The following is a 16727-nucleotide window of genomic DNA, read 5'->3' as shown; positions in this document are numbered from 1 at the left end:
CACTTAATATCATAGTTGAGGCTGCTGTCTTTTGACGGTAGCAATTTGCTCTTATCTCTCCAGAAGTGTATCTAAGAATTCTAAGAATTCTCGTCAATATATAATAGTATGTGAGTGTCTTCTGTGGTTAATATAATTGATTTATGCTCTATATGTTATTATACAACTTGCTGCATTCTTGGACATCATTTCACACAAGTTCATGTAAATACACATTATGCTTCTTAAATGATGCCACAACTTCCTAAGTAAAAGCAAAAAAGACAATTCAAAATTAGTCTCATTTTCTCTAAGAAAACTTTTGAATACTATACGATACTTTATGTATTTCACACATACATTTGAGCATCTGTGAAACTGGGGTGTCTTCAAATCAGTGCCATCCTAAACTTGATCAAATACAGTGTAAGAATCTTTTAACTTCCAGTCCCCTATCCTTATATATTTTTTACCCACAAAAGCAGTAATTCTATGAACCTTTCCTTATGTCACTTATATCAACTTATCTTCATAATATTCCTCCAAGGAAAGCTAGAGACAGTTATTGGAATTCTCATCTAATAATTACAGAAATAAAGACACACTTTTTTCCTATGTTACTAGTAAGTGACAAAAAATAAAACAGGAATAGGGGAGGAGCCTCAAGATGGCGGAAGAGTAACACGCGGAGATCACCTTCCTCCCCATAAACACATCAGAAATCCAGCCACATGTGAAACACCTCCTACGGAACACCTACTGAACGCTGGCAGAAGACCTCAGACCTCCCAAAAGGCAAGAAACTTCCCACGTACCTGGGTAGGGTAAAAGAAAAAGCAGAGACCAAAGAATAGGGACGGGACCCGCACCAGTGGGAGGGAGCTGTGAAGGAGGAAGGGTTTCCACACACTAGGAAGCCCCTTCGCGGGCGGAGACTGCGGGTGGCAGAGGGGGGGAAGCTTCGAAGCCGCGGAGGAGAGCGCAGCCACAGGGGTGCAGAGGGCAAAGCGGAGAGATTCCCGCACAGAGGATTGGGGCCGGCCACCACTCACCAGCCGGAGAGGCTCGTCTGCTCACCCGCCGGGGCGGGCGGGGCTGGGAGCTGAGGCTCGGGCTTCGGAGGTCGGATCCCAGGGAGAGGACAGGGGTTGACCGCGGAACACAGCCTGAAGGGGCTAGTGCACCACGGCTAGCCGGGAGGGAGTCCGGGAAAAGGTGGGGAGCTGCCGAAGAGGCAAGAGACTTTTTCTTGCCTCTTTGTTTCCTGGTGCGCGAGGAGAGGGGATTCAGAGCGCCGCCGCTTAAAGGAGCTCCAGAGCCGGGCGCGACCCGCGGCTATCAGCGCGGACCCCAGAAACGGGCATGAGACGCTAAGGCTGCTGCTGCCGCCACCAAGAAGCCTGTGTGCGAGCACAGGTCACTATCCATACCCCGCTTCTGGGAAGCCTGTGCAGCCCACCACCACCAGGGTCCCGTGATCCAGGGACAACTTCCTTGGGAGAACGCACGGCACACGTCAAGCTGGTGCAATGTCACGCCAGCCTCTGCCGCAGCAGGCCCGCCCCGCATCCGCGGCCCTCCCTCCCCCGCGGCCTGAGTGAGCCAGAGACCCCGAAGCAGCTGCTCCTTTAACTACGTCCTGTCTGAGCGAAGAACAGACGCCCTCAGGCGACCTACACGCAGAGGCGGGGCCAAATCCAAAGCTGAACCCCGGGAGCTGTGCGAACAAAGAAGAGAAAGGGAAATTCCTCCCAGCAGCCTCAGAAGCAGCAGATTAAATCTCCACAATCAACTTGATGTACCCTGCATCTGTGGAATACATGAATAGACAACGAATCATCCCAAATTGAGGAGGTGGACTTTGGGAGCAACGATATATTTTTTTTCCCCTTTTTCTCTTTTTGTGTGTATGTGTATGCTTCTGTGCGTGATTTTGTCTGCATAGCTTTGCTTTTACCATTTGTCCTAGGCTTCTGTCTGTCCGTTTTTTTTTTTATTACTTAAAAATTTTTTTCTTAATATTTATTTTAATAACTTTATTTTATCTCCTTCCTTCCCTTCCCTTCCCTTTTCTTTTCTTTTCTTTCTCCCTTTTATTCTGAGCCATGTGGATGAAAGGCTCTTGGTGCTCCAGCCAGGAGTCAGGGCTGTGCCACTGAGGTGGGAGAGCCAAGTTCAGGACACTGGTCCACGAGAGACCTCCCAGCTCCACGTAATATCAAACGGTGAAAATCTCCCAGAGATCTCCATCTCAACGCCAAGACCCAGCTCCACTCAATGACCAGCAAGCTACACTGCTGGACGCCCTATGCCAAACAACTAGCAAGACAGGAACACAACCCCATCCATTAGCAGAGAGGCTGCCTAAAATCATAATATGGTCACAGACACCCAAACACACCACTGGATGCGGTCCTGCCCACCAGAAAGACAAGATCCAGCCTCATCCACCAGAACACAGGTACCAGTCCCCTCCACCAAGAAGCTGACACAGGCCACTGAACCAACCTTAGCCACTGGGGACAGACACCAAAAACAACGGGAACTACGAACCTGCAGCCTGCTAAAAGGAGACCCCAAATACAGCAACTTAAGTAAAATGAGAAGACAGAGAAACACACAGCAGATGAAGGAGCAAGGTAAAAACCCACCAGACCAAGCAAATGAAGAGGAAATAGGCAGTCTACCTGAAAAAGAATTCAGAATAATGATAGTAAAGATGATACAAAATCTTGGAAATAGAATGGAGAAAATACAAGAAACGTTTAACAAGGACCTAGAAGAACTAAAGAGCAAACAAGCAATGATGAACAACATAATAAATTTAAAATTTTGCAGAAGGAATGAATAGCAGAATAACTGAGGTAGAAGAACGGATAAGTGACCTGGAAGATAAAATAGTGGAAATAACTACTGCAGAGCAGAATAAAGAAAAAAGAATGAAAAGAATTGAGGACAGTCTCAGAGACCTCTGGGACAACATTAAATGCACCAAAATTCGAATTACAGGGGTCCCAGAAGAAGAATAGGAAAAGAAAGGGATTGAGAAAATATTTGAAGAGATTATCGTTGAAAACTTCCCTAATATGGGAAAGGAAATAGTTAATCAAGTCCAGGAAGTGAAGAGAGTCCCATACAGGATAAATCCAAGGAGAAACACGCCAAGACACATATTAATCAAACTATCAAAAATTAAATACACAGAAAAAATATTAAAAGCAGCAAGGGAAAAACAACAAATAACATACAAGGGAATCCCCATAAGGTTAATACCTGATCTTTCAGCAGAAACTCTGCACGCCAGAAGGGAATAGCAGGACATATTTAAAGTGATGGAGGAGAAAAACCTACAACCAAGATTACTCCACCCAGCAAGGATCTCATTCAGATTTGACAGAGAAATTAAAACCTTTACAGACAAGCAAAAGCTAAGAGAATTCAGCACCACCAAACCAGCTTTACAACAAATGCTAAAGGAACTCCTCTAGGCAGAAACACAGAGAAGGAAAAGACCTACAATAACAAACCCAAAACAATTAAGAAAATGGCAATAGGAATATACATATCGAAAATTACCTTAAATATAAATGGATTAAATGCTCCAACCAAAAGACATAGACTGGCTGAATGGATACAAAAACAAGACCTGTATATATGCTGTCTACAAGAGACCCACTTCAGACCTAGGGACACATACAGATGGAAAGTGACGGGATGGAAAAAGATATTCCATGCAGATGGAAATGAAAAGAAAGCTGGAGTAGCATTTCTCATATCAGACAATATAGACTTTAAAACAAAGACTATTACAAGAGACAAAGAAGGACACTGCATAATGATCAAGGGATCAATCCAAGAAGAAGATATAACAATTGTAAATATTTATGCACCCAACATAGGAGCACCTCGATACATAAGGCAAATGCTTACAGCCATAAAAGGGGAAATCGATAGTAACACAATCATAGTAGGGGACTTTAACACCCCACTTTCACTAATGGACAGATCATCCAAAATGAAAATAAATAAGGAAACATAAGCTTTAAATGATACATTAAACAAGATGGACTTAATTGATATTTAGGACATTCCATCGAAAAACAACAGAATACAGTTTCTTCTCAAGTGCTCGTGGAACATTCTCCAGGATAGATCATATCTGGGGTCACAAATCAAGCCTTGGTAAATTTAAGAAAATTGAAATGGTATCAAGTAGCTTTTCTGACCACAACGCTATGAGAGTAGAAATCAATTACAGGAAAAAATCTGTAAAAAATACAAACACATGGAGGCTAAACAATACACTACTTAATAACCAAGAGATCACTGAAGAAATCAAAGAGGAAATCAAAAAATACCTAGGAACAAATGACAATGAAAACACGATCACCCAAAATCTATGCACTGCAGCGAAAGCAGTTCTAAGAGGGAAGTTTATAGCAAGACAGTCCTACCTTAAGAAACAAGGAACATCTCAAATAAACAACCTAACCTTACACCTAAAGCAATTACAGAACAAAGAACGAAAAAACCCCAAAGTTAGCAGAGGGAAAAAAATCGTAAAGATCAGATCAGAAATAAATGAAAAAGAAATGAAGGAAACAATAGCAAATATCAATAAAACTAACAGCTGGTTCTTTGAGAAGGTAAACAAAATTGATAAACCATTAGCCAGACCCATCAAGAAAAAAAGGGAGAAGACTCAAATCAATAGAATTAGAAATGAAAATTGAGAAGTAACAATTGACACTGCAGAAATACAAGGATCATGAGAGATTACTACAAGCAACTCTATGCCAATAAAATGGACAACCTTGAAGAAATGGACAAATCCTTAGAAAAGCACAACCTTCCAAGACTGAACAGGAAGAAAAAGAAAATATGAACAGACCAATCACAAGCACTGAAATTGAGACTGTGATTAAAAATCTTCCAACAAAAAAACGCCCAGGACCAGATGGCTTCACAGGCGAATTCTATCAAACATTTAGAGAAGAGCTAACAGCTATCCTTCTCAAACTCTTCCAAAATATAGCAGAGGGAGAAACACTCCCAAACTCATTCTACGAGGCCACCATCACCCTGATACCAAAACCGGACAAAGATGTCACAAAGAAAGAAAACTACAGGCCAATATCGCTGATGGACATAGATGCAAAAATCCTCAACAAAATACTAGCAAACAGAATCCAACAGCACATTAAAAGGATCATACACCATGGTCAAGTGGGGTTTATCCCAGGAATGCAAGGATTCTTCAATATATGCAAATCAATCAATGTGATACACCATATTAATAAATTGAAGAATAAAAACCATATGATCATTTCAATAGATGCAGAAAAAGCTTTTGACAATATTCAACACCCATTTATGATAAAAACCCTGCAGAAAGTAGGCATAGAGGGAACTTACCTCAACATAATAAAGGCCATATATGACAAAGCCACAGCCAACATTGTCCTCAGTGGTGAAAAACTGAAACCATTTCCACTAAGATCAGGAACAAGACAAGGTTGCCCACTCTCACCACTATTATTCAACATTGTTTTGGAAGTTTTAGTCACAGCAATTAGAGAAGAAAGGGAAATAAAAGGAATCCAAATCGGAAAAGAAGAAGTAAAGCTGTCACTGTTTGCAGATGACATGATACTATACACAGAGAATCCTAAAGATGCTACCAGAAAACTACTAGAGCTAATCAGTGAATCTGGTAAAGTAGCAGGATATAAAAGTAATGCACAGAAATCTCTGGCATTCCTATACACTAATGATGAAAAATCTGAAAGTAAAATCAAGGAAACACTCTTATTTACCATTGCAACAAAAAGAGTAAAACACCTAGGAATGAACCTACCTAAGGAGACAAAAGACCTGTATTCAGAAAACTATAAGACACTGATGAAAAGAATTAAAGATGATACAAATAGATGGAGAGATATACCATGTTCTTGGATTGGAAGAATCAACATTGTGAAAATGACTATACTACTCAAAGCAATCTACAGATTCAGTGCAATTCCTATCAAACTACCAATGGCATTTTTCACAGAACTAGAACAAAAAATTTCACAATTCATATGGAAACACAAAAGACCCCAAATAGCCAGTGCAATCTTGAGAAAGAAAAATGGAGCTGGAGGAATCAGGCTCCCGGACTTCAGACTATACTACAAAGCTACAGTAAGCAAGGCAGTATGGTACTGGCACATAAACAGAAATATAGATCAATGGAACAGGATAGAAAGCCCAGAGATAAACCCACGCACATATGGTTGCCTTATTTTTGATAAAGGAGGCAAGAATATACAATGGAGAAAAGACAGCCTCTTCATTAAGTGGTGCTGGGAAAACTGGACAGGTACATGTCAAAGTATGAAATTAGAGCACTCCCTAAGACCATACACAAAAATAAACTCAAATGGATTAAAGACTAAAATATAAGTCTTGGGCTTCCCTGGTGGCACAGTGGTTGAGAGTCCATCTGCCGATGCAGGGGACACGGGTTCATGCCCCGGTCCAGGAAGATCCCACATGCCGCAGAGCGGCTAGGCCCGTGAGCCATGGCTGCTGAGCCTGTGCGTCCAGAGCCTGTGCTCCACAACGAGAGAGGCCACAACAGTGAGAGGCCTGCGTACCGGAAAAAAATAAATAAATAAAATATATATATATATATATATATATATAATGTAAGGCTAGACACTATCAAATTCTTAGAGGAAAATGTAGGCAGAACACTCTTAGACATAAATCACAGCAAGATCCTTTTTGACCCACCTCCTAGTCAAATGGAAATAAAAACAAATAAATAAATGGTACCTAATGAAACTTAAAGGCTTTTGCACAGCAAAGGAAACCATAAACAAGATGAAAAGACAACCCTCAGAATGGGAGAAAATATTTGCAAATGAAGCAACTGACAGAGGATTAGTCTCCAAAATTTACAAGCAGCTCATGCAGCTCAGTATCAAAAACACAACCCAATCCAAAAATGGGTAGAAGACCTAAACGGACGTTTCTCCAAAGAAGATATACATATTGCCAACAAACACATGAAAGGATGCTCAACATCACTAATCATTAGAGAAATGCAAATCAAAACTACAGTGAGGTATCACCTCACACCAGTCAGAATGGCCATCATCAAAAAATCTGCCAACAATAAATGCTGGAGAGGGTGTGGAGAAAAGGGAACCCTCTTGCACTGTTGGTGGGAATGTAAATTGATACAGCCACTATGGAGAACAGTATGGAGGGTCCTTAAAAAACTACAAATAGAACTACCATATGACCCAGCAATCCCACTACTGGGCATATACCCTGAGAAAACCATAATTCAAAAAGTCATGTACCACAATGTTCATTGCAGCTCTATTTACAATAGCCAGGACATGGAAGCAACCTAAATGTCCATCGACAGATGAATGGATAAAGAAGATGTGGTACATATATACAATGGAATATTACTCAGCCATAAAAAGAAACGAAATTGAGTTATTTGTAGTGAGGTGGATGGACCTAGAGTCTGTTATACAGAGTGAAGTAAGTCAGAAAGAGAAAAACAAATACCGTATGCTAACACATATATATGGAATCTAAAAAAGAAAAGGTTCTGAAGAACCTTGGGGCAGGACAGGAATAAAGACAGAGACCTACTAGAGAATGGACTTGAGGACACGGGGAGGGGGAGGTAAGCTGGGACAAAGTGAGAGAGTGGCATGGACATATATACACTACCAAATGTAAAATAGATAGCTAGTGGGAAGCAGCCGCATGCACAGGGAGATCAGGTCAGTGTTTTGTGACCACCTAGAGGGGTGGGATAGGGAGGGTGAGAGGGAGGGAGACGAAAGAGGGAAGAGATATGGGGATATATGTATATGTATAGCTGATTCACTTTGTTATAAAGCAGAAACTGATTCTCTTTGTTATAAAGCAGAAACTAACACACCATTGTAAAGCAATTATACTCCAATAAAGATGTTAAAAAAATTATTAAGCGGGTAAATCTGTAGTAAGAGTTCTTACTACAATAAAACAAAAATAAAAAAAAAAAGCTCATTCAACCCTGTAATCTCATTTTCTCCTGTATCCTAAGTCTTGGGTTCAAATCCCAGCTCTGCCACTTTTCTTTGCAGACTTACTGTAAAATATAGTATTAATATATTAAAAAAGTACCAGCTTGGTTGGCACTAAGTAGTTGCTCAATAAAGATTAACTGCTATTATTATTACTCACGTTTCCTATCTACTTATAATAAATACAGCTTAGAGTTTTCTGATTTTTAAAAAAATTATGTACTCAAAGACCAAAATAGGTTGGAATATGTCTTCTGAACCATTACAGGTTTTGGTATAATTTGACATCCCACCACTATCAGCATGTTCTTAAGTTTTGTGTAAGCAAGCGAATGTAGTCTCTGCCTTCTGGGAATTTACAATCTAAAATGGATCAACTAGTGGGACCATCTTGGAAAAGTCACATAAACAATCCCCAGCCACAGTGTCTCAGTTCTTCTATGCCCCAGGTCACAATTTCAGGAGAATGTTTATACCCATGAATTTAGTGAAGCCCTTGAATGAATCAACAAATACGTGCTTAAATGTTAGGAATTCCATAGTATATATCCAAAAACAGTCCCCAGAAAGTATTTGACCCCATTTTTTTTTTTTTTTTTTTTTGGGTATGCGGGCCTCTCACTGTTGTGGCCTCTCCCGTTGCGGAGCACAGGCTCCGGACGCGCAGGCTCAGCGGCCATGGCTCACGGGCCCAGCCGCTCCGCGGCATGTGGGATCTTCCGGGACCGGGGCATGAACCCGTATCCCCTGCATCGGCAGGCGGACTCTCAACCACTGCACCACCAGGGAAGCCCTGACCCCATATTTTTATTTTTATCTTTTAATTAATTTTTTTATTGGAGTCTAGTTGATTTACAATGTTGTTTTAGTTTCTGCTGTACAACAAAGTGAGTCAGTTATACATACACATATATCCACTCTTTTTTAGATTCTATTCCCATGTGGGTCATTAGAGTATTGAATAGAGTTCCCGGTGCTATTCAGTAGGTTCTTATCAGTTATCTGTTCTATACATAGTAGTGTGTCGACCCCATATTTTTATAAAAGCTATAGTATTGTTATCTGTGTCTGTCTGTTTTCATTAAAAAAAAAGTTTCCCTTCTTGACTATCTAAAATATTTCAGATTTTATATTTAATAAGGATTTAAGGAGTAATATGTTTAATATCACCTAGTTTTTTATCTCCAAAGGCAGCCAGTGTTTTCAGTTTCTTGTTCATTTCATGATGTATCCTCTCTGAGATATTTTTATACATATAAGTGCACATATGTCTAGCTATTCTTTTTTTAACTTAAAAAAATGGCAATATATTATACTCACTGTTATGCATCTTGCTTTTTCATTTGACACCATATTTTGAAAATTTTTCACAATAAGTTTGTAAAGATACCCTTGATCTTTGGTATGGCTGCATAGTATTTCATTGCTGTTTAAATTTGTTTTTTTAAACAATACCCTGTTTGATTTTTAGGTTGTTGTGAGCCTTTTTGCTGCTACAAACAATGCTACAGTGAGTGGCTTTATACATAGGCTATTTTCCACATGTGCAGGTTTATCCTGATTAACTCCCAGAAATGACAATGCTGGTTCAGAGGCAGGTGCTTTTGTAATTTTGATAGAAATTGCCAAATTGGCCTCATCACTGGTTGTAACAGGTTATACTCCAACCATTAATGTGTGAGAATAACTGTTACCGCACAGCTCTGCCAACACAGTGTTTATTAAACCTTTCTCTGGGTTTCTGTTTAATCTTTCTTGTTTTGTTTTGTTTTACTCTTACAGAGGTCAGCAGAACTGGCTACAGTTAGACCACCGAGTTCTTGACCACGATTTGCCCAAGAAACCAGGCCCAACCGTTTTGTACTTTTCTGTGAGGTATGTAACCAGAGACACATCTACCATCACCACCTGCCTCTTTTTTTTTTTTTTTTAGAAAAAAAAAAATCCTGGTGATCAGAGTCAGAGAATTTTAAAAAAAGAAGGGACAGATCAAAAAATTATTACGTGAAAGAGATTCTTTGCTGTCTTAGTCTGGGGAACAAGTTAACATAGATACTGTGTAGAACTGTTTCCTTTGAAGATGAAGTATAGAATCACCTTCCTTTAGTTCTCAAAGCCCCTTGAATCCATTTAAAGCTGAAAAACGTAAGTAATATATTTTAATACATAAACCTGTTTCTGACTCAACATACTTCTAGATTTTTATAATTTGAAATATAGCAAACACTCTTACATTTTATGTAGGAATGTTTTCTAGAGACTATGGAAATAATTGAATTTTATACAATTTCACACCTTAATTGGAATAGACAGTAAAATGCAAACAAATGCTCATGGAAAGAATTAACAGTACAGAAATCTGAATTCTGCTTTCCTGAAGAGACTGCTGGGAAGGAATACTTGATTTGTTCTCTGAGCTCTGCTTGGGCAAGTCACTTAACCATACATATTGGCCTCAGTTATTTCCTCCTGCGATGGATATATTCAACTAAATCAGTGATTTCTTAAAGCCAGCCGATGATGGAAATATTTTTTCACGTTAATTATTCACACTGTAAGATAATAAAATGTTATAAAGAGTAACGCCCATGTTCCTTACCTAGCTTAAGAAATAAAAAGTCACCAGTTTTGCTGAAAGCCCCTTCCTATGTAGTAGCCCCTCTCCCCACTATCCTGAATTTGATATATTTTCATGATATATCTTGTCTTCCTGGTCTGAAGCCAAATGTGATAAAATAAGCTAAGGTAGGAGATTTCCCATAAATCTAAATATGTTTTCATAAAGCTGGATTAACCTAAAGAATGGACCCTAAATTCTGAGCTTATGTTATTTTTTGGATGTTGAACTATGCTTTGTTTTATGACATGACGGTGGAGGCTTTTTGTCTTTCTTTGGGGCGGGGTGGGGTTTGGTTATAGTATGTTTACCTGACAAAATCATGTCAATTTCCACAAACCCTTGTTTCTTTTTTTTTTTTTACTTCTTTATGCTCCTTGAAATCCAAAAGTGTGATACGATGTCCTGATTGGCCTTTTCTTTTTAAGTCTCTGTTTAACATGAATTGATGGTCATCGTGGATACAGGCTGCTCCTTTTGAAGTAAATAAAGCGCTGACAGCCCCCAATTTGTTTTTTTGCTTTTTGCTCTGAAATCTTGTTTAGAATTTCTTTCTTACCACCAGAAGTCACATTTTTAAAACCCAGGAAGGAGGTAGCATAATGGTGATTTGTCCAGGAGCGTAGCATGTATGGAAAAGTACACAGAAATCCTACAGAAAAATATAGGAGTTTCCTGGAAAGAGTGTGATATGAGTGCTTGTGTCCGTGGAAATGGAGAAAAAGACAAACACAGACCAGCAGCAATAGCAAAAAATGTATATTAGTAATTAAGCAGGGGTCAGAGAGTAGAGAAGCTTTCATCTCGTATTATGTAGGGGAAATGGCTCAACATAAATCAATCTTTTTTCACAAAGAATTATATTATCGCTGTAAACATTTCAAACTTTATGAAAGTATAGAGTGAAAAGGAAGAATTACTCTCCATCAGGCCGCTTCCTCACCGTATCCCCAGTTCACTCCCCTTCTTAGAGAAAAATAAGGCTGATGAGTTGTTTGGTGACTTACTTTTTTTTTTTTTTAACCTGGAGATCTTTCCTTGGGTATATAAAAATCACTTTATTTCTTTGCACTTTCATAATTTAGCTATCCAGGCTGCTGTTAAGCATTTAGGCTGTTTCCAGTGACTTTATTGAGATGTAGCTTGCAGTTAACACCCTTACACTTTCATCTTTGGGCACATATGTAGTGCTTCTGTAGCCTAACTACTCAGTGGCATTTATTTAGTCACCAGGTTTGTGTTCTAGCTCTTTGAACACTACTATCTGGTCTATTTTTGGTCTCAAAATGCCAGGGGAGAAAGCTGTGTCTTCCCTTCTGTACAGTCACTCATAAGGCGGCCCTGTCATTCCAAAGCGAGTTCCTGGGATTCCGGAGTTGCCTGCTGCCTGTTTGTGAGTTTCAGCACTTATCTCACGAGTGTCCCGTAATCACTTAGCTTTACTTTCCCTGAACTACTTGCATGTTTAAAAGCCCTTATCAAGTTTTTAATTATTCACTTAATTCTTCTTCCCAACAGTACCCTGGGGTCTTAATAGTCTTTGTTATTATTCCAATTCAGGACTTGTTGTTACTCCAATTTAATTAAGGAAATGATAGAGCAAAAGCACACACCAAGGAATTAAGTGAACTGACAGAGGTCAGCGAGTGGATTGCAGTTCTTTGGAGGTCTCACAAATGGGACTGTAGCCACCGCAGTGACGTCAGTGGCCTCTCAGAGGGTCTCCAGCCTCCTCTTTTAAGAAAACAGGACTGCCGCTCATACTTACATCATAGCAGACATCACCACCACCACCCCACCACCCCCAGGTTGCCTGGAGTGACAACACTTTTGAGTCATTGAAGACTAGAACCAAAGAGCATTTGATTGTATTTGGACACGGGGTCACCATAGAAGCCTCTAGAAAGACACATGGTCTCTTTTGATACCGGGGTCATCGCCTTTCCCATCAGCAAGTACTGCTGCACGCCCGGGAACTCGGAGTCGCTCGCTCGTGGACACCAAGGTGTGTGCGTGCTGAGTACTTAGCACACAAGGAGAAAGGATTCCCCACAGAAGTAATGCATGATATGGATGTGCATCACTGTTATTTTCATTGCTAACAATTAAAAATATCCAAATGTGGGGGAATTCCCTGGCGGTCCAGTGGTTAGGACTCAGCGCTTTCACTGCCGGGGCCCGGGGTTCAATCCCTGGTTGGCAAACTGAGATCTCGCGAGCCACGAGGCAAGGCCTAAATAAATAAATAAATAAAGATTAAAATATCCAAATGCCAACAATGAAGATGGTTTCAGGAAGTGATGGCATTTTTACAGTGAACAGTTGATCGCTGTAATAAAAGACATCAGATGAAAAGGGACATTGCATTCAGAGCTCCCCCAGAAGGAGAGGGGTTGCATATCTGAATCACTGTAGGAAAATTTTTAAACAGTCACCCCTCCAACCCCCAAAACCTCTGCATTCCTGGCCCAGATTCTGATACCGTGCGCTGGAGACGGTAAATGGGATCTTGGGCGTGTTGGTTGTGAATTAAAAAGGGATCAGGGGATACAAAATAACTTGGCAGAATATTATACAAATATAAGAAAATGTCATTTTTTTAATTGTAGCGTTTATGAAAAAGAAAAATACCATACAGTTTTGCTCTCCAGAAGTTTCCTCTCTATTGAAATGTAGCATTAACCCTGTGGCAGGCACTGGGTTAGATATTTGACCTGTATTGTCTCATTGATTCCTGAGCTAAACACTGGGGTCCCACAGATTTGCAGGGAAAGACTTTTCTCCCAGTTCATATCCCCCAGGATGCAGGCAGCAGCTCAGAAACACATGCCGCTTCTGCATGGAAGGAAGAAAACATTTAAGGTGAATGCACTTAGTTCTCTCTTTATGAGCTTCAGGATTAAACCTTTGTCTGTGCTTTAGTTATAAAATCTCAATGATATGTGCTAACTATGTGTGTAACACATATGTGTATAGACGCCCCATAATTTATTTATGCACCATAATTCATTTAACCCATCCTCTGTTTCCCTGTGAATCCAAACTCCTCCAGGCTGCTGGGGGACTCCTCCAGCCCCAGGGTTGTTATCTGCTGCTGTAAATTATCATCCACAAACACATGGGCCTCTTTGGTAATGCAGCCCAGATGTAAGCATTTGAAAAGCTTGATAGTGAGCAAACAGGCATTTAATTCTCAGGCGGTGGCAGGGGAACTGCGTGTGACCTCATTGGAAAAGCTCCCATCCCCTCGGGGGCGGGGCGGGGGGGGGGCAAGCCGAGGTGGCTCTGGCTGGTACCACCCAGCTCCACAAAACGCCAGGATCTTGGGTCTTTTACCCCCCTTATTCATCGGACTACCTCTTGCTTTTTTTTCCTTTCTGGTTCTCCCTCTCCTCTTCCCCTCTCTTCTTCCTCCTATTTCCAAATCTCTTTCGCTATGCGCTAAGACTGTAAGTGGCCACTCAGAGGTACCCTAAGTATTGTCTGTCTGTGACGCTTAGGGGTGAGAATTCGCCGCGTGTGGAGAGTCCTAGTAGATGTGGGGAAAGACTACTAACTTTCTGTCAAAGTTGCTGCAAACACAGAACCTTTGAAAGACTTTTTTCTGTCTTAAAAGCACCCCTTGGCCTGGTTCTGGAACGTTCGGCCTTTAACTCAAGGAAGCATTATGACTACAACTCGTGGGTCCACATCATTCCACCTGATTTTTTTAAGAAAGACAAATATATGAGATACAGCCCAACAGTTAAAGATTCTGGTGAAGAAATAGATTTATTGATAGAGAAAGAAGTTCCCAGTATATTCTAGGGGAAAGAAGCAGACCACAGGATGGCACTTAAGTAAAAGATAGGAGTAGGGAAAAAGTGTAAAATGTTAACAGTAATTTATCTCTGAATAGAATGATTGTGGGAATGACTTTTGCTTGTCTATATATATTTTTTCCTACAATGAACGTATTAAGCTGTTTTTTAAAAATGCAAGTGTGAAGAGTGATAAATGAAGAAAAGGTAAAATGTTTGTGACTGGGTAGCCGTGAATTATTTTAGAGCTATCAAAGAGTAGGTAATTTACAATAAGGAGAGGACAGGAAAGTTCACCTCTTCCCAGAGGAATGTGATTAAAAAGCACCGAGAAATAACGGATTTCTCCTACTTTAGGCCCAGCAGAGGTATCTGAGGCAGATGTGTGAGTTAGCCAGAGCTCTTTGCACATCACCACACTCCCATCTGAACGATATCCCGGAACCTGGGGAAAAAGCCTGTTAGTTGCCTTAATATTGACCATGACCTCCTGGCCTAACCCATTCTTGAACTTCCAGGCAGTTGGTAAGGGGCCATCGTCTTTGAGGAGTCACCATCCTGATTCATATGAGAGTTCCAGAAAGACACAGAATCCTTCAAAACTCAATCCTGATTCCAGTTTCTAATTTATTTATTTATTTATTATTTTATTTTTTTTCGCTGTGTTGGGTCTTCGTTGCTGCACGCGGGCTTTCTCTAGTTGTGGTGAGCGGGGGCTACTCTTCGTTGCGGTGCCCGGGCTTCTCATTGTGGTGGCTTCTCTTGTTGTGGAGCACGGGCTCTAGGCACATGGACTTCAGTAGTTGTGGCATGCAGTCTCAGTAGTTGTGGCTTGCAGGCTCTAGACCACAGGCTCAGTAGTTGTGGCGCATGGGCTTAGTTGCTCTACAGCATGTGGGATCTTCCCGGACCAGGGCTCAAACCCGTGTCCCCTGCATTGGCAGGCAGATTCTTAACCACTGTGCCACCAGGGAAACCCCCGATTCCAGTTTCTTACAGGATTATATTTCTGTGTGCTCCGCAATCACATATCAGACAGTGTTTATGGGAATCTGCTCAGTCTTCTCTGTAATCTGTCCTCAGGGTGACATTGAAAGGGCAGAAGGAAAGCATTAGTATTATGATGGGTGAAAAGGTCGTAGGGTACAGAAGTTCAATGCTTGGCCTTTAATGCACGCTTTCTCAGTAGCAGTACTATTGACATTTGGGGCCAAGTAATTCTTTTTTTTTTTTGGCCACACTGTGTAGCATGCGGAATCTTAGTTCCCTGACCAGGGACAGAACCCATGTCCCCTGCAGTGGAAGTGCAGAGTCCTAACCACTGGACCGCCAGGGAATTCTGGGGCCAAGGAATTCTTCACTGAAGGGAGCCATGCTGTGCTGTAGGATGTTTGCAGCACCCCTGGCCTCTACCCATGAGATGCCAGGAATACTCTCCAGGTCAGGACAATCAAAAAGATGTCTTCAACATGACCAGATGCACTTCACTCCATCCCTTAAGAACCAATGCTTTAGCATTGCTCTTGGGTTCTAACCCTAACTCTCCCGTGTATTACCTGTGTGGCCTTTGGCACCCTCTGTGGGCCTCTTTCCTCACGTAGAAAATGGAATAGGAGCTTGTGGTAATACACAGGGTTGTTGGAGGATTGTGCATGTTAACATGTAACGAAGACCCTCAATAAATGTTAACTATTTTTATGATATAATTAAGAGAGGCTGCCTCAACCACATGTTCAATGGGTAAAAAATTCCTTAATGTGATATACGGCTACTGAATATGGAAGTTTGGAGACTGTCTGGCTTGGGTCTGACCCACTCACTTTTGCACTGGGTGGAAGATTCATCATTTGTCTTCATCATTCACTAGTCCCAGCCATCCCCTCCCTGCAAAGTTAACCTCTCCTGCCTCTTCCTGTCTCCTTCTCAGAGCATCTGTCCCTACTTTGATCATGGTGGACGGGAGCCGGCTATTTTGCAGTTTGAAGCAAGCACTTGGAATTCACCACGGGACCGAACGCTTCACATTTCCTGGGGCAGAAGACTCCCTCCCCGTTCAGACAGGTCACAGCAAGGCCCTTACCCTCCTGGGCCTCCAGCTGTTCCCTGGAGAACTCAGAAAGAGTCACAATGTGGGAGAGGAGCGCCAGGGCAGGTTTCCACAGGCTCACACCTGGAGGGCCCTCTCTAGTTCTCCTTGGGAAGCCCGGAAATTCGGAAGTGAGGCAGAGTTTTCCTGGCAGGGGAGCACATTGC

General features: G+C 41.3%; 1 protein-coding gene across 2 annotated transcripts in view; it reads left to right on the top strand.

Annotated features, from left to right (window-relative positions):
• The window catches only part of FRMD4B (FERM domain containing 4B), a 273299-nt gene that overhangs the window by 151718 nt on the left and 104854 nt on the right, over positions 1 to 16727 (top strand). For both annotated transcript variants that reach the window (XM_022572579.3, XM_089919549.1), the window contains one exon: positions 9840 to 9932. In XM_022572579.3, coding sequence (XP_022428287.2) covers positions 9840 to 9932 — 93 coding nt within the window. The remainder of the gene's footprint in view (positions 1 to 9839; positions 9933 to 16727) is intronic.

This window comes from Delphinapterus leucas, chromosome 10 (genome assembly GCF_059928025.1).
Source record: "Delphinapterus leucas isolate spDelLeu-1000000601 "Yukka" chromosome 10, BTC_Dleu_Yukka2, whole genome shotgun sequence".
Taxonomy (NCBI): Eukaryota; Metazoa; Chordata; class Mammalia; order Artiodactyla; family Monodontidae; genus Delphinapterus; species Delphinapterus leucas.
The sequence above is the reverse complement of the archived record's forward strand: the minus strand, read 5'-3'. Positions and strand labels throughout refer to the sequence as shown.